The sequence below is a fragment of the Argentina anserina genome, chromosome 3 (genome assembly GCF_933775445.1).
Source record: "Argentina anserina chromosome 3, drPotAnse1.1, whole genome shotgun sequence".
Classification (NCBI taxonomy): Eukaryota; Viridiplantae; Streptophyta; class Magnoliopsida; order Rosales; family Rosaceae; genus Argentina; species Argentina anserina.
The window spans coordinates 7597623-7622357 of NC_065874.1; the positions used below are offsets into that span (position 1 = coordinate 7597623).

At 36.0% G+C, this 24735-nt stretch overlaps 3 protein-coding genes across 3 annotated transcripts; all 3 read left to right on the forward strand.

Moving 5' to 3' along the window:
- The first annotated feature begins 584 nt into the window (after positions 1 to 584).
- On the forward strand, positions 585 to 6472 carry LOC126785913 (uncharacterized). The gene is made up of 22 exons (XM_050511593.1): positions 585 to 787; positions 918 to 1093; positions 1379 to 1458; positions 1728 to 1814; positions 1907 to 1957; positions 2043 to 2160; positions 2249 to 2305; positions 2395 to 2459; positions 2558 to 2641; positions 3434 to 3484; positions 3587 to 3649; positions 3752 to 3798; positions 3905 to 3974; positions 4063 to 4125; positions 4204 to 4293; positions 4377 to 4415; positions 4537 to 4764; positions 4855 to 4940; positions 5175 to 5223; positions 5314 to 5394; positions 5487 to 5580; positions 5872 to 6472. The coding sequence occupies exons 2-22, from the start codon at positions 976 to 978 to the stop codon at positions 6144 to 6146; spliced, it is 1896 nt and encodes a 631-aa protein (XP_050367550.1). The 5' UTR covers positions 585 to 787; positions 918 to 975; the 3' UTR covers positions 6147 to 6472.
- A 768-nt stretch (positions 6473 to 7240) lies between these two features.
- Positions 7241 to 11447, forward strand: LOC126786679 (uncharacterized). Its single transcript, XM_050512576.1, has 8 exons — positions 7241 to 7493; positions 7573 to 7625; positions 7726 to 7785; positions 7877 to 7954; positions 8312 to 8454; positions 8738 to 8777; positions 9865 to 10050; positions 10856 to 11447. Exons 1-8 carry the CDS (start codon positions 7373 to 7375, stop codon positions 10991 to 10993), a joined length of 819 nt encoding a protein of 272 aa, XP_050368533.1. The 5' UTR covers positions 7241 to 7372; the 3' UTR covers positions 10994 to 11447.
- Positions 11448 to 19312: 7865 nt separating this feature from the next.
- LOC126788326 (NAC domain-containing protein 76) lies at positions 19313 to 22016 on the forward strand. Its single transcript, XM_050514301.1, has 4 exons — positions 19313 to 19414; positions 20213 to 20417; positions 20511 to 20797; positions 21179 to 22016. Exons 2-4 carry the CDS (start codon positions 20246 to 20248, stop codon positions 21812 to 21814), a joined length of 1095 nt encoding a protein of 364 aa, XP_050370258.1. The 5' UTR covers positions 19313 to 19414; positions 20213 to 20245; the 3' UTR covers positions 21815 to 22016.
- Positions 22017 to 24735: the final 2719 nt, after the last annotated feature.

The following is a 24735-nucleotide window of genomic DNA, read 5'->3' on the forward strand; positions in this document are numbered from 1 at the left end:
CAAATCGTATTCTTCCTCTAACCTTCACCATATTTTGCCCTTTTTACATGGCTTTTCTCAAGAAAAACTCTACACTCTAAGCCTAGAGTCAAGAACCCAGCCTAGGAGTTGCCTAGGCTTGCCCATGAATGAATCCGCCCCTGGCTTCAATTATCAACTTCTGGCAAAAAATCGAGGATATTAAGATAATCAGGGGGTTACAGAATTACTGGGTTGGTTAAATGTCAAAATTTTCCTATCGATTTTCTTCACTTTTCATAGAAAATTTTGAGTGATAACTAGAATTAGGATAAAGAAGTTCATCATTTTATAGTTCTTGGTGGCTATGGGCCTGCCTTGTTGCTCACTGCTGAGTTGAATCAGTGACGTAATTAAAAATAAAAATAAAAAACAGAGCTAACTTTCTTAATTATATATATTTTTAAGAGGAAAAAAGCCAAATGGGTTATTTTCTTTATTTAACCTGACCAAAAAGAAAAAAGAAATTACTATATTTGGAAGATGGCATTGTGCCTATAAAATGCCGGTGTTTGCCTAACCCATTCCGCACTGCATTAACTTCTCTCTCTGTCTGTCTGTCTCTCTCTCTCCCTCTTTTCTTGCTCTTAGAGGCTTTTGATATTTCTTACTTTTTTGTATGATAAATTGATAAGTCACGCTCTTTGCACCTCCCTGTTGGAATTCAAGAGAGAGAAAACCAGATAACGTTGAAAGACACAGCTAGAATTTTAAGGAAACAGGAAACTCAGCAGCTTTGCTTCTGCCCTGAAACACTGGGACTGTGCTGGTGGGTTCTTATTGTTCATACGTTTTGCAACAAAAAGATCCCATCTTTTATTTCCTTGTTCTTCATTGGGGTTTCAATGTTGAGGTTAACAATGTTGCTTTGGTAGTCATCTTTGTTTTTCTGTGTATAGGAGGTACCCAAAACAGGGCTTGAAGGTGTCTGTGTGAAAGAAGAAGCAGGAGAAGAAAATGAAGTATGTTTTGGTCACTGGTGGAGTTGTGAGTGGTCTTGGAAAAGGGGTCACTGCTAGTAGTATTGGTCTTATTCTAAAGGCTTGTGGACTAAGGGTCACCTCCATCAAAATTGGTCTCTTCCTCTTCTTGATATTCTAGTTTTGTTATCAATTCTTGCTTTGGTCCGCATCTCCTCTGTTGGTGTTTTCACCTTTTGCGACAAACCAGAAAGCCATTTTTGTTGGAAAGATCACCATACTTTTCTTAATGGACAAAATATATTGTTAGATTTAACTTTTTCTGTCCAGTTTCTTTTTGAATTGGTGCATGAAATAAAAGCTTCTCAATTTCATTTACTGTAATCTCAGTATAAATACCTGCAATATTCTGATCACCATTTGGCGCTCTTATAATTCAGATCCATATTTGAATACTGATGCTGGAACTATGTCACCTGTGGAGCATGGAGAAGTCTATGTTCTAGATGATGGTGGTGAGGTACATCAAATTACTCTCCTCCCCTCTTTGGTCTCTGCAAGTTGCTCTCTTTCTGTTTGACAAAGCTCAAAAGTCATCTGATGACAAAAGTTGATGAATCTAGTTCTGTTTACAGTTACAAGATTATATAGCTATTGCAAACTGACACTATTTGCAATATAGTGGTTAATCTATGTGAAATTTGGACTCAAGTGTGAAGATTCTGCACAAATCTAGACTCAGTGATTCAAAGATTTTATTTTTACTATTTTTGTTTCTTATGTTCACAGGTGGACCTGGACCTTGGAAACTATGAGCGATTCCTGGACATCAAGCTGACCCGTGATAATAATATTACGACGGGAAAAATTTACCAGGCAAGTCGATTAATCTATGATTCCACAAAAATATCTGTATCAGCTTTTATGCCACAATTGACAAGGGTTTAAATTTTATTTTTGGATCACAGGATGTTATAAACAAAGAGAGAAGGGGGGATTATCTGGGAAAAACTGTCCAGGTTTTTGTCTGCATATGAGCGCTTTTGAATCTGACACCTATCTCTCTTATATTGATTACTTTCCTCTGTATTGTAAAATATGTAGGTTGTACCTCACATCACAGATGCTATTCAAGACTGGATTGAACGTGTAGCACATATATCAGTTGATGGAAAGTCAGGCCCTGCTGATGTTTGTGTCATAGAGTTGGGTGGAACGATAGGTACGTAAATATTGCAGAGTGATCTGTGCTATTTCAATGGATTAGTTCAGAACTTCAGATTACTAATAGCTTTCTGGACTTCAATTAGGTGATATTGAATCCATGCCGTTTATTGAGGCATTAAGACAGTTCTCGTACCGTGTAGGTAAGCATATATTGTGTGCCAACTTCAAATGGTCACTCCTTAATGTTTCAGTTACTCATTTGACTCTTTGTTCATGACTTTGATTTCAGGAGCTGATAATTTTTGTTTAGTTCATGTTAGCCTTGTGCCTGTTCTGAATGTTGTTGGTGAACAGGTAAAACTGAGCTTCTTGATAATAGTGTGTTTGAGAATTGGGATCTTAGAAGGATTTAAAGTGTGTTGAATTTAATTAATGCATTGAATTATTCTCAGAAAACAAAACCAACCCAGCACAGTGTTCGTGGACTAAGACGTCTGGGTTTGACACCACATGTGTTGGCTTGTCGCAGCACAATGGTCCGTTTCTCTCGTTTCTCCTTCTCTTTCTTACACACACGGACCCAAATGCATGTTATTCTTCCAAACTTATTCTGCAGGTGGACCGATAAATATTTCAACCGTTCATTTAATTTATTTTATCTTTCTGGTACTAAAGACCGAAAGTAAATATACTGCAATTTCAGCCGTTTATTTAATTAAATTTTCTAAGACTATTAAAATATATATAATACAATTTCAGCCGTTCATTTAACTTTTTTTTGGCACTAACACCGAAAATAAATATGATGTAATTTCAGCCGTTCATTTAATTTTATTTATTTATTTTTGGTTGAACACCGTTAAAATAACTAGAACAAAAAATTTCTAGTCAAACATTGTAAAAACACATTAAGGTGAGTATTTAATGAATTAAATTACCCATGAGCAGGTGAAAAAAAAACTCAGATGTCGAAGATTCGTCTCTCTTCTTCAACCTCAAGAATTCGGGTTTTTTCTTCAACCCTCATATTCTGGGTTTGCATATAAAAATTTGTACAATCTTTTTTCCAATCCTCCTCAAAATTTAATACCTCAGATAAAGGCCAACATATCTCACATAATTTTCATCTACATCAAAGAGACCTGATCCTCTAGTTGGTAAAAATAAACTTTACTACAACTGGGAGTTTTTTTCCTCCGTTTCTGACGTCAAAGTACTAACGGAGCACGTGCCTTGCACATGGATGGTGCAAGAGCACCTTGGTGCATGGAATAAGTTCCCGTTATTCTTTGATCATGTTGGCCTGAGGTGTAATTTTTTTTTCACAGCCCCTAGAAGAAACTGTAAGGACCAAACTCAGTCAATTTTGCCATGTCCAGGTAAGGTATCTGTTGGATATATATCAATTCAAGCATAGCACTTGTCTATCTGTTTTGAAATATGCTGATTTAGTGAATCTTACATGGTTGCTTGGTATCCAGAAAGAGAACATCATCACTCTTTATGATGTTCCCAACATTTGGCACATTCCATTACTCTTAATGGTAAGTACATCGCTGCAACTTCTGAAATTTATTCAACTGATCTTAAATGATTCTCATATATAACTGTAATGTGCTGATTAATTCCTGCTTATTCTCAAATAGGACCAGAAGGCTCATGAAGCAATCTTGAAAGTGTTGAATCTTCAGGGGTATGTCCAATGAGCTCTTCTCATCTGTTATTAGGTTCACTTCATCACTTATTACCACTTTTTAGTATTCCAACATTCATTTACATAGATATTCCATCATGTGCAGATTAACGAGGGAACCTGAATTAGAAGAGTGGACTACAATGGCTGACGGTTGTGATATGCTGCATGAGCCGGTCAGTCCCAACCCTAGACAATTCACACTCACAAATGTTTGTGTTTGTGGCCATCAAATTGATATGTTATGTGTTTTTTAAATAACAGGTGCGCATTGCCATAGTGGGGAAGTATACAAGCCTTTCTGATGCATACCTATCTATACAAAAGGTGCATTTAGCTATAACTATTGAGTTTCTAGTGCAGATGATTAATATGTTGTTCTGATGTATCTATAAATTTCGGCAGGCTCTTGTGCATGCTTCTGTTTCTCGTGGCAAGAAACTTCTTGTGGATTGGGTTCCATCTGGTGATCTTGAGCTCACAACTGAAAAAGAGGTTATGATCAATATTCAGTTCTTGTGTGATTTTGCAGTTTCGCTTGTTTCAAAACTTGACAAAAAAGAAATTGCACATTGCAGAATCCTGATGCCTATAAAGCTGCATGGAAGTTGTTGAAGGTATGTATCTAGCTCTAATAGGCTTGGTATCTAGAGCTACAATTTTCATAATTCTCCTTCGGAAGTCGTAATTGCTCTCTCTTTTAGCCTTCTCACTGTTTCCTAACTTCTAAATATTCAGGGCGCAGATGGTGTCCTTATTCCAGGAGGATTTGGTGATAGAGGTGTGCAAGGGAAAATTCTCGCAGTGAAGTATGCCAGGGAAAAGAAAATTCCATTTCTTGGGATTTGTTTGGGAATGCAGGTCGCTGTGATTGAATTCGCAAGATCTGTTCTTGGTCTGCAGGATGCTAATAGCACAGAATTTGATCCTGAAACCAAGAATCCATGTGTTATATTTATGCCTGAGGTCTGTGTTAGGTGATTAGCGTATATATCAGTGTTATGGAACTAAAGTCATTCCTTTCACATTATCTGATCTCTGTATTATCATAAGCAGGGCTCGAAAACACATATGGGAGGTACCATGCGCCTTGGATCCAGGAGAACATATTTCCACTCCACAGACTACAAATCAGCTAAACTGTGAGTACCAACTTGGAAAGATATAAATGAACGCATTTATTTTGTACGTTTCACATATATTAGTGATTCATTTTTTAAATATTAACCTGTAATATTAGTAAGAACAAAAGCTCCGTAGGATATTTATTGCCTTGCATAGATTGATCTGTAACTTGATTGAAAATCGGAACTTACCAACATGCTGAATCAGGTGCCAAAGTCATCTAACATGTGCAATTTTTTCAAATGTTTTAGATATGGAAACAAACTCTATGTTGATGAGAGACATCGACACAGATATGAGGTATGTGGCATCCCAATTCAATATAGTGTCTTTTAAAAACACTAGTTTGGCGGAAGGACTAATTTATGTTGCATTTATTATTTAACTTAGGTAAACCCTGACATGGTAGCACGTCTTGAAACTTCCGGCCTCTCTTTCACTGGCAAAGATGAAACTGGCCAGCGCATGGAGGTATAGTTTACACTTTTAATCTGCAAATTTAGATTGATTTGGTTTGTATCACTGCTGAATCTGATCCCATATTTGGAATTCTTATATCATAGATTGTTGAGCTACGTAATCATCCCTATTTCATCGGTGTCCAGTTTCACCCTGAGTATAAATCAAGACCAACAAAACCTTCTGTTTTATTCCAAGGTATGTCTCCTCGAATTTAAACAGTAGAGGCAGGTACCTTTCCTTATACAGTATATAATGTACTTCTTGTCAAGTGAATACTTATTGACCTGGCCAGGCTGACCAATTAACAGTTAAACTCACCAAAAAAAAATGTCCCCAGTTCATGTTTGAGCTCTGAAGGTGGTTCTTCAGGTTTAGTAATTCATTGCTGCAACTGGATCAGTCTAACTTTATTGTATGATATAGCATCAGATTACAGAAGTAATAGTAATAGCGTATGAATAATAATCGGTTTGTAATGTTTTATAGGGCTCATAGCAGCAGCATGCGGACAGTTGGACGCTCTCTTACCAAGCTCTGAGAGGAAAAGGAGTTCTTCATATGGAACAGGCAGCGAAATGTTTGGTAAAGCATATGGGCAGTTGGATGCTTTCCTCCAGGCCTCTCCAGAGGCAAAAAGGAATGTCCCTAATGGTGCAGGGCACGATGTGTACACAGCACAAACATGCCAAAATGGAGGTGCCAAGCTCACTAATAGGCCTCACGACGGTGTATATGGCATTTTCAACGGGATGCACTCGTGATAAGGCATGTTTGTTGTGGTTGCTTCGGTTTCGTAGAGAGTGTTTCTTTGTTAGTGTGGCTTAGGGGTTTTTACTTGCAGGGAAGGGGCCTCTCTTAGGTTATATGTAGCCATGTAGATGTGTTTGTACAGTTATTGGGGTATGGTTGGATGTATTAGCTTTTCCAAAGACTCAAACGTAGAAATGGAGCTGAGTCCTGGTTTTTTTACAAAGGACACAGCTTTTTGAGTTCTCGATTTTGTATCTGGACAATCCTTTCCCTGCTTCCTATCGTTTTATTCTGGTATTTAGATGCAGTAATAAATTACTTGTGCCCATGGACTATCTGTTTTGATGCTTATGAGTTCGTTTTTCTTTCTTGATCCAAAGAGACGAAAAGTGTTAATGAGTCTACAAGAGCCCTCTTCAGTAAAGAGAGGGCAACACCAGCACACTAGACAGTAGACACTTCCAAAACGAGACATGGAGAAAAAGCTACTACCTAGACCCCATTTCACCATTTGTACTAGCCAGCTGAACATGAAATAGCTCGGAGGCATTCCGAAGAATCGAACCCAAAGGATCAATTGGTCTGAACACTCCTTATCTTAATAATAATAACTAAAAAAAAACAAAATTGACATTCATTAACAAGAGTTCAAAACCTCTATGTTTAAGCAGGCCGTAGAGTACTGGCTGGACACATCACATCTTGTACACTCACAGGACAATGCCTCAGGAGACGAGAGTTACAATTGAAACAAACTTATTCATACGAGAACTAGGAAATAATGATACGAAATTAAATTTATTAATTAACTATAAAAGGTAGAACAATCCTAATGTTGGGTTGGATGGAACACGTAAGTTGTAAAACCTGGATTTGTACCAACTCTTTGTAGTTTGTATAACAACCTTGTCGATGGCCCTGCAGCTGCAAACCCAGGCCCAAAACAAAACAAGAGACTGTGTTTGAGTCAAATAGATTAGACCGAAGTAGGAATGGAAACACACCGGAACGGCGGAACTCATGGCTCTGTTAAGTGTTAACAAATTGCTCCCTTCTCCTACCCAAACTACACACTCCAACTCCAACTCAATATCAGTACCCGGCAACTTTTCAGTTCAATCATTCCCGAACCCATAATCATAGCTGTACAGCAGAGTCCTCTGTTTCACTTTGGTTGCATAATGAGAATCGGAAGTTTAAGACCAATTCTTCAACTGCAGATAAGCAAGAAGTGGAAATGAACAAGGAAGAAGAAGAAGAAGAAGAGTATCAAGTTCGAACAGCCATTAGAAGTAGTTACAATGAAATTGTAATTGTGGACACTGCTCAATCAAGAATGTTGCTTCTCGACTCTACTCGTATGTTCTCCAATTCTTTCATCTTAATAAGCACTACCCATCATTTTGTTCTTCGTTTAATTCTTGACTTTTGGTTTAGATAATGTGCAAAGTATTCTATACAAGCACCAGAAATGGACTAATTCGTATTGGGTACGTTTAAAGATTCATACTTTGTTGATGTTATTGAAGATTGATGTTGTTAAAAGGATGGAAGTGTAAGAAAGTCATGGTCTTTATTTTTGTTGAGCAGGATGAGTTTGCTAGCTTGCCTGCTATTGTCCCAGAAGGTCCTATTGCCATTTTGGGCTTGGTAAGTAATTCACTTCAATTTGAATTCATGCGAGATGGATTCTGTGTTATAAAATGTAGTGATTTCTGAGTGAGAGTGGTGTTCAAGTCAGGGTGGAGGAACAGCTGCGCATTTGATGCTCGACTTGTGGCCATCTTTGCAGCTTGAAGGTTGGGAGATTGATGAAATTGTGAGTGTCTTCTGTGTTATGTTTTGATGTGTTCCAGTTTAGTAATCTTTGTCTGATTATTGAAGAGCCTTGAACTTGAGTTCTTTAGATAATCAGAAGAACTGCATTAGTTGATATGCATCTTTATCCTCACAATATATGTTCATGCCTGATCTACACCATAGGTTTCTAAATATCTAAATCTGATAACGAGTAATACTAATCTTAGAAATATTTTGCTCTACTTACATAATTATAACTAACCCTCATTGCTAATGTGGTAAAATTGGTTATAGTTATCATTGTGGCATATCTGTTTGGATTTTGGTAGAATCATTGTTAGTCATAGTGTATCTTTCTTACTTGTACTCATTTTAGTTTATTCACAAAGCAAGAGAATATTTTGGGCTGTCGGATCTTGAGAAGCATACACAAGCTGGTGGCATTCTTAACATCCATATCGGTGATGCATTTTCTCCTTCAGTTTGTATTTCTGGAGGATATGCTGGTGAGATCCTTCATCCTTGTCTATATTTCTTCTTGCATTACACATTTTTCCTTTTTTCGGGACATTGTGAATGATCAAATTTAAGGACTCTTTCTATGATACTAGTCTTCAAGTGAATCCTCTTTTTCTGAAACTCTAGTAATATGGGTATGACGGGATGTCCTACATAAATGAGAAAATAAGTGATACTAAGTTTAATTGTTAGTTTCAACACCGATTTCAATTCAAATAATCAGCAATTATTGTTTATTATGCTTCTAACTTGTTCTTTCAGTAAATATCACGAATTGCCGTTGACTTGTTTCTCATGGAAAAGTTTTGCCACAGTTGGAGGAGGTAAGAAGCCCTAAATGAATTTTTGTTGCTTTAGCAGGCCATAATTTTGTTTAATGGTCTTTGAGGGTTATCAGAGTGATGAGTTATTTCAACAATTTTGTGTTTGTCTCAATAGAGTGATGAGCTATTTCAAAAACTCTTTGTATAGTAAGCTGTTCAATTGTTTCTATAATAACTCCTAATATATTTCTGATCATATTGTCTTCAAGCCAATGTTTTGCATGTTGGTCTCTGAAAATAAAGAGTTTTCAGTAGGTATTTCTGCTGATTGTAATTTAAAGGACTTCAAAAAATGCTTGAGAGAATCATCAGTATATATATATATAATTTTTTTTTTATTAAAATAGATTCTTGTGATTCATTAGAGAAAATGTCTTGAAAGATTATGGTGAAAATGCGATGACAAGCTTTGAAACTGTGGAAATTTTATCATTCAAGAAGCAATGGTAGGTGCAAAAAATAAGGATAGAGAAAAACTAGGAGTTTAGACCCCAGAAGAGCGTCCTGTCATCTGAAATGTGCACACAAAGTTTGCCTCAGAACTGATGTTTGCTGAATATGAGTTTTGAGGAGAAAGATGTCGTAGCGTATGTAGAAAGCCATAATGTTCTGATAAAACATGAAGGGTACTGAGATTAGTGTTTTGAGGCTAGAATAAGGATAGCAATGTTTCAAGTGCACCTCCTTGTCCTAAACCTCAATGCATTAATTCCAATGCTTGAATTAACATGATTATTAGGATGAAACAGTGTTTTGGAAACACATACTAAGACTTTCTCAAGCTTCAGACTAAAAAACTGAATTAATGTATATTGAACTTCTTACAACACTGTGTCAGAGAATTTCAAGTAGATTATATATATGTGTTTTTGCAAGTAAACATGGATCTGAGAAATACAATTTAACAAGTTCTCTGGTAAGAATTATATGTTTACTTTCATGAGTTTGCTGTGATGATTTGGCTTCACTCCTAGATATGTCCACTTTCCAAGAATACCTCCTCTGCATCTTCGTGTTTTCCTTGTCATCCCTTTGGATTGCATCTCACAGTATTTTTATTCGAGTTATTTTGTGATCTATGTGAAAGGTTACCACTTGGTTGAAATTGAAGAATCTGCTGATGCCTGAAGGTCGTCTTATGGTGAATTGTGGTGGTATAGATAGTGAATCTGATGTAAATAATGGAACAGTTCATCCAACTAATTTATCCACTGATAGCAGTTGGGTACAAAATCCAGCTATCAAGGCATTATCTGAAGCTTTCCCCGGACAAGTAGGCCCTACCACCTTGATACATTTTGAATTATCTATTTGATTGCACCGGTGCATTTAGCTTTTCAAGTTTAGCCTAGTTTGTCTGCCTAGTTTGTCTGATATCAGCCTTGATTCTGTTTTTCTTGATTCAGACTCTTCTTTCATGTTTTAGTCCGTTATTTATTATCATAGTTAGCACTTGATTGTCCTCTCCATGTGTATGTGCATAAGCACGGAACACAGAGCACAATTGAGACCAGTGAGTTTTGTTTGAGAAGAAACAGGGCTCAGCTTTTTTTAGAATTACTTTTTGAAAAGGACAGTTACTTTTAAGACGGTACTAGTCCTAATTGTCTAGCCGGTCCTATCTTTAAAATTTGTTGTGTTCTTCTTACTATCTATTGGTGTGATATTTTCTGGGAGTTTAAACATTCAAATATTTGGCATATTTAACTTTAAAAGAGACTAACGGATTTTTATTTGCATTGATAAACTCCCCCCACCCACTCTACAGCATATACTCAAAATATATATCAGTCGATTCATCTTCTCACCATCATCAGAATAAGAGGGCATCTATCAATCTTGTCTCAGACAGGTGTATTTGTCTGTTAAACTGTAATGATTTGTCTGTAAATCAGTCTATTGAACTCTTTTGTGAACATACATGACATTTAGACGTATTCTCTAAGCGTTACATGCAATCCAAATGTCTTTAATCTATATGCATTTCCTCAAATAATCACATGTTCTCATTTAAGTTTATTCGCCAATGTAATTTAAATTGAAGCAAGCTCATTTTTTTTTCTTCTTTGATAAAACAGGTAAGCTGGAAGAAATTGCCAGCAAATTTTGGTGCAAATTATCTTGCACTGACTGGACCTTTGCCTGAAATTACTTCGTGGTATGCTGCAGTACCAGGTCCCTTGACAGCCGGCGTGAAGCAATGGAGACCATGCTAACCTGTTCCTTGATGAACCTATAGCTTGCTATACAGTTCATCAGAGAGCCCGTCGAAGTAGTATTCTTCACTCTACACCCACCATCCATGTTCTTTGAGATCATTGCCACAAAGCATGTGATTTATCCCAAAGAATGCTGCACCTTCTACGGTTTATTTCAAACGCGTTAGGTTGAAAGTCTTGAAACAACCTACATTCAGCAATATGCCTTAAGATGTAAGCATCCATGTTCTAGCAAGTCATTTGTAGCTTATACTAGCAATTAATTTGTTCTGTTCTGCTTGTTAAACCTTGAGACAAGTACATCATCTGTACTTTCCATCATACTTGCTAAGTTGAAGCGTTTGCTACAATGTATCTGTAAAGTTGTTACATCACATGTACTCCAAGTCTCCAATGTATACGAGAACAAGTGCGTGCAAATTCTTGCCGAGTACATATCACGGGAAACTGGAGGAATCCATATTATGCAGTTGATTACTTTTGATTGATTTGAAAATATCAGTGGAAAACTGGAATTCATACTTCCATATCTCCCTCATAGGACACCATGTTGCCTCCCCATGCCAAGTCTCCAGTTGTGTTTCATGTTCCTCTGCCGATTCTACAACGGCATCTTTCGCTTGTAGTTTGGTTTTCATTTCTTTGCTTGGCATCCGGTTTCACATGCAGCCCCTTACTACACCCGGATAGTGATAGAGACAGAAATAAATACGTTACGCCGATTGCAGGTATTTTTGATGTATTCTGCAAACCAACAAAGAAGAAGAGAATGAAGATGGGCGAGGTTTCGAACCCATAACCTATTGCAAGTTTGCAACCACAGCTGAAACTCATCATTTTAGATATATGTGCAACCAGCAGTGCATGACATCAAGCTAGCATAACTGCATAAGCTGATAAGCTCCTTGTGTGACAGTGTGAGGATTGAGTAGAGTCATATAGGGTGGTATGACTATCGAAACACAAAATGCGGTCTTGTATTAAGTACAGAATTGCATGCATCAAGATTCAAGACCATGCAATTGCAAACTGGTAGATGCTGCTTGACCAGACCTGGGTGAAATTAATGATTGTTGGAGATTGTCATATATATATATATATATATATATATATATATATATATATACACACACACACATACATGGAAGTGTGCAAACTGGCACACGATACTAGAGAATAGAAGCTACCATCCTCCATTAAAAAATTGAAATACATAGTAGTGTTCGTGAAGGCAACGGCATCTGTTTTGTTCTTCACCATGCATGATTCATGTCAACAAAATCAGTACAATTAGCTCTCTTAATCTGATTTAGTTGCATGCATATCGATCTGGACATGCAATCAAATTCAGAGCTGACCTGACTTGTATTCAAGAGTGAGTTAATGATTATTGGAGCATGGACATGGAACAGATCAAAATGGCGCATAATGCTAGGGAATAGAAGCTACCATCCTCCATAAGAATTCATACTATATTACTATATATGTAGTTGCAATGTTCGTGAAGGCAACGGCGTCCTAGTATATATCGATCATAATGTTAAAAAGTAACTTAATATTCAGCAATTTTATTATTGACATCCGGATATAGATCGAATGTACATGCAATTTCAATTATAGTATACAGTACATCTGTAGTGTATGAACCATTACCGCTAGCCACAGCAAGAACTATACTTGATCAATGGAGGATATATGGTATGTGGAATTATATATATATATATATATATATATATATATATAAACATGATCTATACTTAAATCTCACAGTACATCTACGTACGTACGTACTTTGCAAACCAACAAGTAAATTCTTAAGGGTGGAGGTATCGAACCAAAAACTTCAGAGAATCAGCGTTATATCATCTTAAAGACGGAAAATTCTAGTATACGTCAATGTATGCTATACATTCCACATCCAACGGTCGATATTGTTTTGTGAGTGTGGTCAGAAAAATAATATCCGTTGTCAACCGTTAGATGTGTGATGTATAACATACATTGATGTATATTAGATTAATCCCTTAAAGACGACCAACGAGAAAATTTACATGCATATTATGGAATAAATTAGTAAGACAATATGCCAAGCTTACATATATTTAATTGAAAATACCATCCAAAAACGTCTTCTACCACTCTCTCCCAATTAAGGACAATCTAATCTTTTTATTGAAATAATGCCACTTTTACATCAGTTTATTCATAAGTTGTACCAAAATTACCCTAGCTACATTTTTATTTCAAATTCGTCTCTCTCTCTCTCTCTCTCTCCTCTCTTTATGTCTATATATATATATATATATATATATATATATATATATATATATATATCTCTCTCTCTCTCTCTCTCAAACCGTAGGTCGACTCCTAACGATGCCGAAGCCTTGCCATCAGATCTCAATGTCTTGCCGATAGATCTCGATGCCTCGCCATAGATATCTCAATTTTCAGTACTTGCTCATTTGAATCGTCAAGGCGTGGGGCCTCGTCCTCAAGCTTGACGTCATAATTCATTGTCGCCGCCATCCTCTCGTCTTGAAGCCTCGGATGAAACTTCTTAGACTCGCCAGTGTGGTGGAAAAGCTGAGACCCAACGGAGTTTGACCTGAGACGGCCAAGACTCGCCAGATCTCACCGGAGATTGGCCGAAGACTTCGCTGAAGAAGAAAAAGTGGTGGTTTTGGTGTTTTTAAAATCTAGTGGTAGTCTGTAATTTTGTTTAATTTTTTATGATAAAATGGCCTTATATGGGTAAAAATGTTTTGGTGTCCTTATATAAAAACATGAGTCATGAATTGACCTTATATGTAATTGACCCTATATTTAATGTGTACATGCAGACTATATATATATATATATACAGTCTTTATCCAGAGTGAAGCTTCACTCTGAAATTACAGAGTAAAGTTCTAATTTTGACACATTTTTCGGTCAAATATTTTCACCATAAGCGATTCAATATTTAGGTATACTATTCAAAATCATCTCTACAAAATTTCATCTAATTCGGACATCGTTAAGGCATTGAAATTAGATTAAATTAATGAATGAATTAAAACTGTTCAAAATGAACCGTTCGTGTAAATCTCAATTTTGAAAGCTCAAACCATTGTCAAATTGGATGAAATTTTGTAGAGATGATCTTAAATAGTATATCTAAATATTGAATCGCTTATGGTGAAAATATTTGACAGAAAAGTGTATCAAAATTGGAACTCCACTCTGTAATTTCATAGTGAAGCTTCACTCTAGATAAAGAGTATATATATATATATATATATATATATATATTTTTTACGGAGCCGTTTAGAAATGGACGTCCGCAAAACAGAAAAAGTGTGGATGATGAAGATCACAATTGCATCAAGCATCGACAATGCTTATGTTCTTACCGGATGTAGACCACAACTATCCCATACAGCGTCGGCATGAAGATGGAGGTCAATGTGATCGAGGTTGAAAATTTTGCCGGCAAACCATCGCACACTATCAAGCTCAACTACAAACTCATAACATATGAGTTCAATTGCAAAATGAAGTTCCAGATCGAAGCTTGGTATCCTTCTAGCAAAAGCTACGCTCTTATCGGTGCCCATTTTAGGCTAAAAGATGGAAAGCAGCGAGGCATCCACACTTTTTCTGTTTTGTGGACATCCGTTCTCAAATGGGTCTATATATATATGTGTGTGTGTGTGTGTATCAAGGTTTTTCCTGTAAGAATGTCCTTATATATTCTTATGATATGGATTTTCATTTTTGACCAACTTTTCTATCGAGTTTTCACATCTCCACCATTCAATATCTAGGTAATAACGTATAAATTATCTCCACAGAATTTCAACCATTTTGATAACCGTTAATGTACTCATACCTTCGATTTTCTACTCAAAAATATCAACGGTTCATGTTCGGCAGAATTCAATCCGTCAATTGTATTTTATTAATTAAATACCTTAACAATTATCGAATCGGCTGAAATTTTGTATAGATTATCTATACGTTATTATGTAGATATTAGACGGTGGAGGTGTGAAAACTTAATCAAAAAGTTGGTCAAAAATGAAAATTTGTACCATAAGAATAAATAAGGACATCCTTAAGGGAAAAACCTTCTGTGATACATATATAGTGCGGTACTGCAGTTGTTTATATAGATTATATACGAAGTCCTCAACAATGCAATGTAGCTTAAGAACTGATCATCGAGACTAAATACATGAAAGTCAGAGAGCAAACTTGTGATTATCGATTGGGGCACAATGCAATGTAGCTTAAAAGTATTACATGCATATCAAGATGAGATTCAAGGCCACGAAAATTGATAAGTGCTGACCAGAGTCGGGTGAAAACTAATGAGTAATGACTGTTGGAGTTGGAACAAGCACGCTGCACTTTGGAAGTGAGCAAAACTACTGGCACGAAGTGCTAGAGAATGGAAGCTACCATCCTTCATAGGATTCCATCTTATTATTACATAGTAATTGGTAAATATTGAAATAAAAGGCGTTCGTAAAGGCAACGGCCCGCACCGGCTTTGTTCTTCATGGTGTTAAACAAATGAATAAGTTTAGGTTAATTATTATCTTATTCAAAACCTTAATCGAGTTATAAAATCCATTCACTCTCTCCCACTTCAGTTGGTGTTAAATACCTGAGCAATGCTCTTTGTAGTTCAAATATTAGACCGTCATATATATCGAAGAAACGTCTTAAGTACGCAGTTGTGTCCAATTGAATTCAGAGCTGACAGGGCTAAGTTAGACAGATTGATTAATGATTGTTGCGGCATGTATCGTGGAACTGAGCAAAATGGCACATAATGCTAGAGAATAGAAGCTCCCATCCTCCATAGAATCAATTTTATATATGTAGACTGTAGTACAAGCGTTCGTAAAGGCAACGTTCCCCTATCCTTCACAATGTACAATATTAGTGTTAATTAATGAGTTAATTAGGATAGCTATGAAGCTTCCTCTTTGTTCAACATCCAGATGTACGTATGATACACATGTACAATTAAGAGTATATAATAATTTATCGTACAATTAATTAGCTAGCTACTGTACAGTAACTATATATGTACTTAATGTATTGCATGCAATCTACAATTGAAAATGCCAGCGTGCATCCAGATACATCATCCTTCTTTCAACATATCGACCAATGATTAGGACAATCTACTATGTGATTCGGGGGTTTTAAATTTGAATCAAAGAAAACAAAGTATAGCTATACAGAGTTGAAAAATAACTTTTAATTCCGATTAGTGAGTTGCATATATATTAAGGATAAATTCAATAAATAGTACCACAATTATTGGTTATTCTAATTTTTAGTACCTCACATTTGAAAATTATCACATTAGTACTTCAAATTTCTATTTCAAGTTAATTTTAGTTCTTTCTGTCAATTAATACCGTTAGTGACTTTATTTCCTACCAATTTTAAGGGCATTTTTATCACTTTATTTTCCACTGATTTCACTTACTTTATAGCCAACATTTTATACCATTCAAATTAACCAATTGTTATATAAGCATTTTCTTTTACTTTTGAAACATTTAAGTGCCTATGATAAATGGTTTAAATAGTGGTTATCGACATCATATCGATTTTGTAAAATAAGGATATAACTGGGATATATCGAGATATATCGGATTTATCGTTTTGACTAGTTTTTAATTAATGCTGGTTTATTTTGTAATTGCGAATTTTAGCTTGTTTGTATAGTTGTGGTAAATGAATAAGACTTATTAATCTTATAATGAAATGATGTGAATTAATTAACTTGGTTTAAAAAAATAGAAGTTGAACTTGAAGGAAAAATGAAAGATAAAATCGAAAAATAATGAAGTGACGAAAAACCCTTAAAATTGATGGGAAATGAAGTCACAAACGGTATTAATTGATGGAATAAACTATAATTAGGCTGAAATAGAAACTCGAGGTACCAATACGATAATTTTCAAATATAAGGTACTAAAAGTTAGAATGACCAATAATTCATGTACCGTGTGTTAAATTCTCCCATATATTAAGTGTACAACAAAAGACTAGACTAGACAGTGGTTGAGCTGGTTGACTACTCTAGCTAGTAGCTAGGTAGACATATTATGCATGGTACAATCTGTGCTATGTGCACTTCATTTCTAATCTTCAGAGGAATTAGGGTACGTATTTCTTTGGTTAGCAACAAGAAAACGAGCAGGAATTTAAGTATGAATATCTAATTGAAACATACGTATTCTAATTTCTGAGATTGTTCATTTGAATCATATGTACGTACGTACGTATAATTATATATGTAGTTTAAAATAAAGAAGGCTCATAGCACTTTCATTGCAAGCATTATCTAGAGGCCTAGCGCTATGCCATGCAAATGGCCTGGAGTCGGAGTTCTGACCATACTGGATTGTATAAATGATTGTTGGAGCATCAGAGCATGTATCGCGGAAACTGAGATAACTGGCACATATAACTAGAGAATAGAAGCTCCTATCCTCCATATGTAGGATTCTCATCCATTAATGTTATTACATAGTATAATCACTATAATGTAATTCAGCAACAGCAGTGTACGTAAAGGCAACGGCACCCAGCTGTGTTCTTCATGTAATTAAACAAATCCGGGATCGATCATATATGAACCTCAGGTACGTACTTTTACCTGTTCATTACAACACGCTGAAGCAATTTATATGGCGTTATTTCCTCAGTAATATTCAATAGTGAATGAATGATACGTCTCTTACATGGTTTTATATATACTTTCGGTGCAATCAACTATGTTTTTGACCAGGAATAAGATTAAAAAAATGTAAGAACGAAAAATACATATAAAAGATTGCGTGGGATTCCATTTGGGTTTGAAACAAATTTCAGCCATCCCGATCGATCACAGCTTTGTAGTACGTAGAATTATAAATTGAGCTAATCGAATCGAGGCCTTGAATTGAGTAGACTGTGTTGGATCAGCACGTGTAAATGCCACGGACTTTCAGGATTCTGCCTATATAATATCATCCCCTCTTGGCCTCTTATATTCTTAATCTTGACCGGCCAGAATAATTACTTTTGACATTATTTGGACTCATTTTACCATAGACTCATTATATTGTAAACATTGCCTTCCGATTGTAATAAGTAAACATAAACAGTAAAAAATGTTGGCTTGTTTTGTCCATTGTTTATTTATTTAAACATTACATATCGAAGAATCTTACATGATAGCAGAGTACTATTTGCATGCATTGCATGTAACTTAATGTATTTAGTTGTATTATTCACAAATTAAACTTTTGTCACACAAATTTCTATCTTATGGTATTTGGCTATTTTCACAACAACCAACCACTTATAAAAGTTACATGATTGGCTGTTGGTTGCAATTCACAAGTTGCGTGTCATTTTGGGTGGTCTGTATCTTTACTTATAATCGTTTTTAAGGTTTGCCTAGGATCCGGAATCTGGACTGAATTGATAATTTGACATGCATCATTTTCATGACCGATTACTGATTATCCCAAAACAGTGAGCATGGTAAAGAAAAACTAAATAAGCTAAGCCGATCGAGGATCTCTAGTTTCTCACTTGCACTGAATTTGATGCTAAAAATTGGCAACTTGCATGAGTTTAAGTTTGACCGCAGCTTTTAAGAAATTTCCTAATTTTCTCTACAAATTTAATGACATGTAAAAGTTTCTACATTAACACAAGTATATACAATAGCACCGTATAATGACATGTAAGAGGTTGAATAATACGACGCAGGTAGTTGTATGAATTTTCAGATTGATTGGACTATAAAGGAATGTAAGAAAATTCCCTAAATTCCTCCTTGACTCTGACCAGAGGAGCATAATTGAAGACAGAGAGATGAAAACGAATAGATGAAGACAAATAATTATAAAGAAGTGAACATGAACTAGGGTAATTGACAGTTTGCTGGTTTCGTTCATCCTAATGAGGCGATATTGAGGATTAAGGTTTCATATTCAACGACATATTTTCACCAAAAACCCTTCATTTCGTATCAAACCCTCATGAGAATACAAGACACCGGCCCTATCCGCCTCAAAAAATATTTTACCAAATCACTCAAAACCCTTATTCATTCACATTTCTACCTTCATTTTCTTCCTTAACTACCTCTTGCTCTCTATTATATTGTTTCTTCCATTCTATATTTCTGTGCCCATCCTCCATTGTCAGACTTTCAGCTTGAACTCATCCACAACTCTCCCTCTCTTTGTCGCTCCCCGTCTCTCTCTTTAAACCTAACTGAGTCGTCGTGCCATTCAAGCCAAGAAATTTGCAATCTTTCTCCGTTTGTCTCTGCGTTTTTCCTGTGCGCTGTTGTCCTTTCTTCTTTGTCTAAGAGGAAAACGGGGAACCTTTCATAGCTACCGTGAACAGGTCTGGTGCTACTCGATATTTCTTCTTTAGTATTTCATAACTCATTGCATGTCTTTGCACCTTCGCTGTTCATCCCTTTATCTTTTCTGCTTCTTCTTCCCTTTCAGCTGCTTCCTTCATGAATATCGCTTACTACTTTGGAAGCTCTTAGTTAGATATAAACAAGAGAAGTTGATTTGTAGGGCTCCATTGATCTGTATTACCGGATCTAAATATTTTTAGGGTTCCAGAATACGTACAATAACTTATTCAACTCAGAGATAGATGGGATTTTCGATTAGGTTACTGTTTTCTGGCTGAACTGTACTCTTTCATTCCTCCCTGAAATATCTTTAAAACACCTTAATTGATGTTGGTTGAAGATCCAGAGTCGACATACATCTTTACATTCTCTAGCCAGCTGGTTATCAAGTGCTTAAATGAATGAATGGGGATCAACATGTATTATATGGCATGGTTAATATAAGTAGTCTTGGTTCATATCAATTTTTCTTTGCTATACAAGTGTAGGTTACCAGCAAAAGCTTATCTTTCTATGAATGATTTAAATATAACTAATTATGTTCATCTGTTTAACTCGTTTTCAAGCTTTATTTAGGGTTTCTGTAGGCAAAGTCCATTTAAACATACCAATGAATGAGTGCTAGCTTAATCTTTGTTCATAAATCAACATGTATGGTACGTAGAAATTCCATGGTTTGTGTGCATGCAACATCAGTTACATATATACGGTCATCTTCCAGCTAGTGTGCATGCATGTTGTTTTTGATCTAAAGTCAATTTTTTCTTTTCCATTAGGGCACAGTCAATCGATCTGCACAGCTAGCTAAAATGATGTCTGCAGGCAATGGACAGTTGACGGTTCCTCCTGGCTTCCGATTCCATCCAACAGACGAGGAGCTTCTCTACTATTACCTCAGGAAGAAGGTATCTTATGAAGCCATCGACCTTGATGTTATCAGGGAGGTAGATCTCAACAAACTAGAGCCATGGGACCTCAAAGGTTAGGCTTTAACTATATTGGCCATATACAAGTCGCACAAATACGCCCTTTAATACCCTAATATATCTTATTCTTATGGGGTTTTACGTGCAGAGAAATGCAGAATAGGATCAGGACCTCAGAATGAGTGGTACTTCTTCAGCCACAAGGATAAGAAGTATCCAACAGGAACTAGAACAAACCGAGCAACAACAGCTGGATTTTGGAAGGCAACAGGGAGAGACAAAGCCATCCATCTCAACGATTCCAAGAGGATTGGAATGAGAAAAACCCTAGTATTCTACACCGGCCGTGCTCCTCATGGCCAAAAGACTGACTGGATCATGCATGAGTATCGCCTTGAAGATCATCATGACAATATGAATGTCCATGAAGTTCAGGTAATAAAGAACAAGTCAGTTAGCTAGCATACAATTATACCAATCATTCAAACAAAACTTAGAATTGATCAACTCTGTGTCTCGGCATATACGTACAGATCTAGGGTGGTGATGGTCTTGTGTCAAAAATGCCAAGTTATGTTATTATACAATCACTTTAGTATGTACCAGATATCACCACAGGAATCCTAGCTTTTAATTAATTTATGCTTACTATCTGATAGTTTCAAATGCTTATTATTTGATTGCAGTAATTAACTGAACATTACCTTTCCAATCTGAAAGAAATTAGCTACACAGAAATAATATGTCTGAATAATTAACTAGCTAAATAGCTAGGGTTATTGGGTTATTTGATTCCTCATTTGCTTGATCAAGCAGGAGGATGGATGGGTGGTCTGTAGGGTCTTCCAGAAAAAGAATCACATTAACAGAGGTTTTCAGCCAGAGTTTAGTCATCATCAAGAAGTAGAACATGACTTGATCACCCACATGAAGGCAAGTGGTTCTCACAGCCAAGTAGTATTAGACCATCATCATCATCATCAGCCAAAACAAAACCATCACCACCATCTGGAAGCTTCACTGTACGACTATCCTACCACTTTTGATGGGTCAATGCACTTGCCGCAGTTGTTCAGTCCAGAGTCAGCAGCTGCAGCAGCTGCAGCTAATAATACATCATCATTTCTATCTGCACCTAATAACAATTTGCCAGCTTTGAAGCCCCTGGACTTGGAGTGCTCTCAAAACCTATTGAAGCTAACCTCCACCACTGCCGCTTCTTGTGGACTCAATATGCAACAGCAGCAGCTGCAGGAGATGAGATCGTTCAATGGTGATTGGTCATTCTTGGACAAGCTCCTTCAATCTCATCATCCTCAGCCTCAAGATCATCATCATGTGACGGCCTCCGCCGCCGCTACTACTTCAACAACGCAGAGACTATTACCATTTCAATACCTTGCCTGTAGCGGATCAACTGCTCATGTCGACATTTTAAAATTCTCCAAGTAGCTAGGTATGCGAGCCTGAAGGTCTTTGATGATCGATCCAATCGACATCCACTTCGTCCCCCTAGCTATCTAGTGCCGTTAAGTTGTTCGTACGCACGGATAAACCTTTTCCACTTTTATTTTGGTAGTATTTGTTTTAGTTCAAACTCTGTGCTCTCCTTGCTCATTAATTTAAAGTTCGATCTTTTGAGTATCAAAATGTATATAAGTTCAAGCAAGCTAGTGACGGTGTTTCCATCGAAGAGACCTTGGAGCTTAATTAAACTAGATTCACTTTCGTTCTTTAGTAATAAACATGGTTATTCAATTTACGTACTGTAGCCTTCATATATGTGTGTGTGTATACTATCTCTCTTTCCCCCCGCTACGTACGTAGGTTTCAGGTCTATCTTCCAAGTTTTACCTACAATTGAGGGTTCGTCTGGGGTACATCGATGTACAACATACAGCAGGTGCTGAGCGGCTGGCAGAGACTGTCATTTTCTGCACGCACTGGTGTTGGTGGGCTTGTAGGGTTGGATGTGGCCGGCGTATACCATACAGCCATGTAGGAAAGATTTTTCCTACAATTGATGTTACTATCTTTTAGAGTACTCATGTGTAGGTCAGCAAGTACGGAACCATGGAGGAATTAAATCAACCAAGCTAAGCATGAGTTGATAACACATTTTAGAATTTTCCAAACTCAAAACCTGGCGATACATGCATATACGGTAGCTATCTAGGGTTTAAGTATATTTGCATGGAGAATGAAATTGATAGATCGATCATCTTTCTTTTCCCCTTTATATATCAAATTGTCCGGAAGATGTAGAATTCCACACCTCCTATAAATACATCTGATAGTGATCGATGATATCATGAGTATGGCAGATTTTTGGTTGTTGCCTACCCTAGCTTGTCTCCTCAAACTTGTGGTTTTCCCTTCCAAACCCAATTACGCGCGCTAGCTAGTCGATCTGTGATCTATATGAGACTAGCTACAGCTGATTAGTGATTTACGGCTCACCTTAGTTTTCTTTTAGCATGGTCTCCTGAGGTTTACAGCATGCAGAACATCATTAAGTTAATTTGCGTCGGTGGCCACCTACTTTGTTAGCCTTTTGTTAGTTTGTTTTATTAATGATACTAAGTATTCTCTATATCTCGGGAACTAGTCGCAATAGAATCCATATGTTTGCCTGGCTGTGGACAAGGTGTACATAGATCAGCTCCGAGTCATATATGTGTCTTCAATACATTTGCATCATACATGAGTTGTAATTGCGATCCATTTCAATTTTGTCTTGCTGATATTAAACCCATATATATCTATTGACCTAATTCGTTCTCAATTGTCGATATACATGCCCTGCATGATCGATCAAACATTTGTTAATTAATTTGTCTTGGGCCTATGTACTCCTGAAAAATTAATTATTTAAATTAGTATATTCATATTCTAAAGCTAGACAAATTAATAGTAGAATTCGAATTCGTGAATTAATTCTTTAAAAAATTATGTTATCTCTCTTTCGGTCACTGAATTATTGAGCTGCTGCAGTGCTAGCTGCTTCTCTTTTAGCAAAAATGGCTCTTGGACATTTTGTGGGCTGAGGTCGAACCGTCGAATTGAGTACAAATATCAACAATTAGATTTTAATTAATTTAACAACTTGTTAAATTCATATCTCATGCATCATGCATAGTACATTCTTATTCATCTATATAAAGTATTGTAGGTTTTTCAATCTAAGTTAATAAAGTAAGCTTCATCTTCTAAACTTCAATGGCATCTAGCAAAGGTTTGGATAAGTGTACGTACGTGAAGCATTTGAAACATTCAAACATACTAAAGGGGTTGTCACTGATGGAAGAAACTAACCAGGTGAGAGATTATTTCAAAGGCATGCATGTGATATATTTTGATTATTTTCCAGTTTTTTCTTACGAACCTATCTCCTTATCCTTACGTAATCAGTTCTCGTTTTCGTTTTTTTTTTTTGAGAATGGTAATCTGTTCATTTCTAGAACGCATGCGCTTTTGTAATTTCATGTTTTTCTGGTAAGTAAAATTCAAGGGGTATTTCATTATACACCCAATTTTCTAACTCCATTTTAATCTAAACTCACTCCCACAATTTTGACAATTAGGCTAAACTATTAGTTTTGTCTTAAGAAAAATTACATAAACTGTCACAATTTTAAATCTGTTAACCACAAGTCAACTACCAAAATAACGTCATAATTAAATATATTAATTGTAGATCTTTCAATTAGTCCTTTTTTAATTGTAATTTTTATTAAATTTGTCATGATTGTCATAATGATGTAGTTTTCCTAAACGAAATATTTTAATAAATTTTATTTTTGGGTAATTTAAACTTTCTATTTTAGAGGTAATGTTTCATCTTATTTGCCTAAGTAAAAGCTGATTTGATTTTTACGTTTTCTCATCAAGCTATTTCTTAGATATAATGTGAGTTAACCATGTACATTAGCTTGAAAGTCTTTATACAATGACTATTCAATAAGGTACCTGATTATCAGACTTTTTTCTTTGTATGATATATTGATACCTGAATAATAGATTTTTTGCTCTCTTTGTTAGGTTACTTACTATGCTATACCTATTTTGTAGGTAAAATTACGAATGTGGTAGTTTAGAGAACTAAAACTACTATCGTGTAATTTATTATATGAATCATAGGATCAGATAATAGACCCAACAAGAGAATAAAGAAATCAAAGAACAAAAGACATACATTTCAAGTAGATTTTTTTGGTGTAAGTAGACAAACACCAAATGTGAGTCTATAAGTGAAAACAAAATCACTAAAAATAATATGCGAACTTCTTGATCTAATCACAAACCCTATTCTTTTATTTCAAAACCGAGATGTTCTTCATAAGCACAAGACCATACTTCTTAATGCGTGCTTG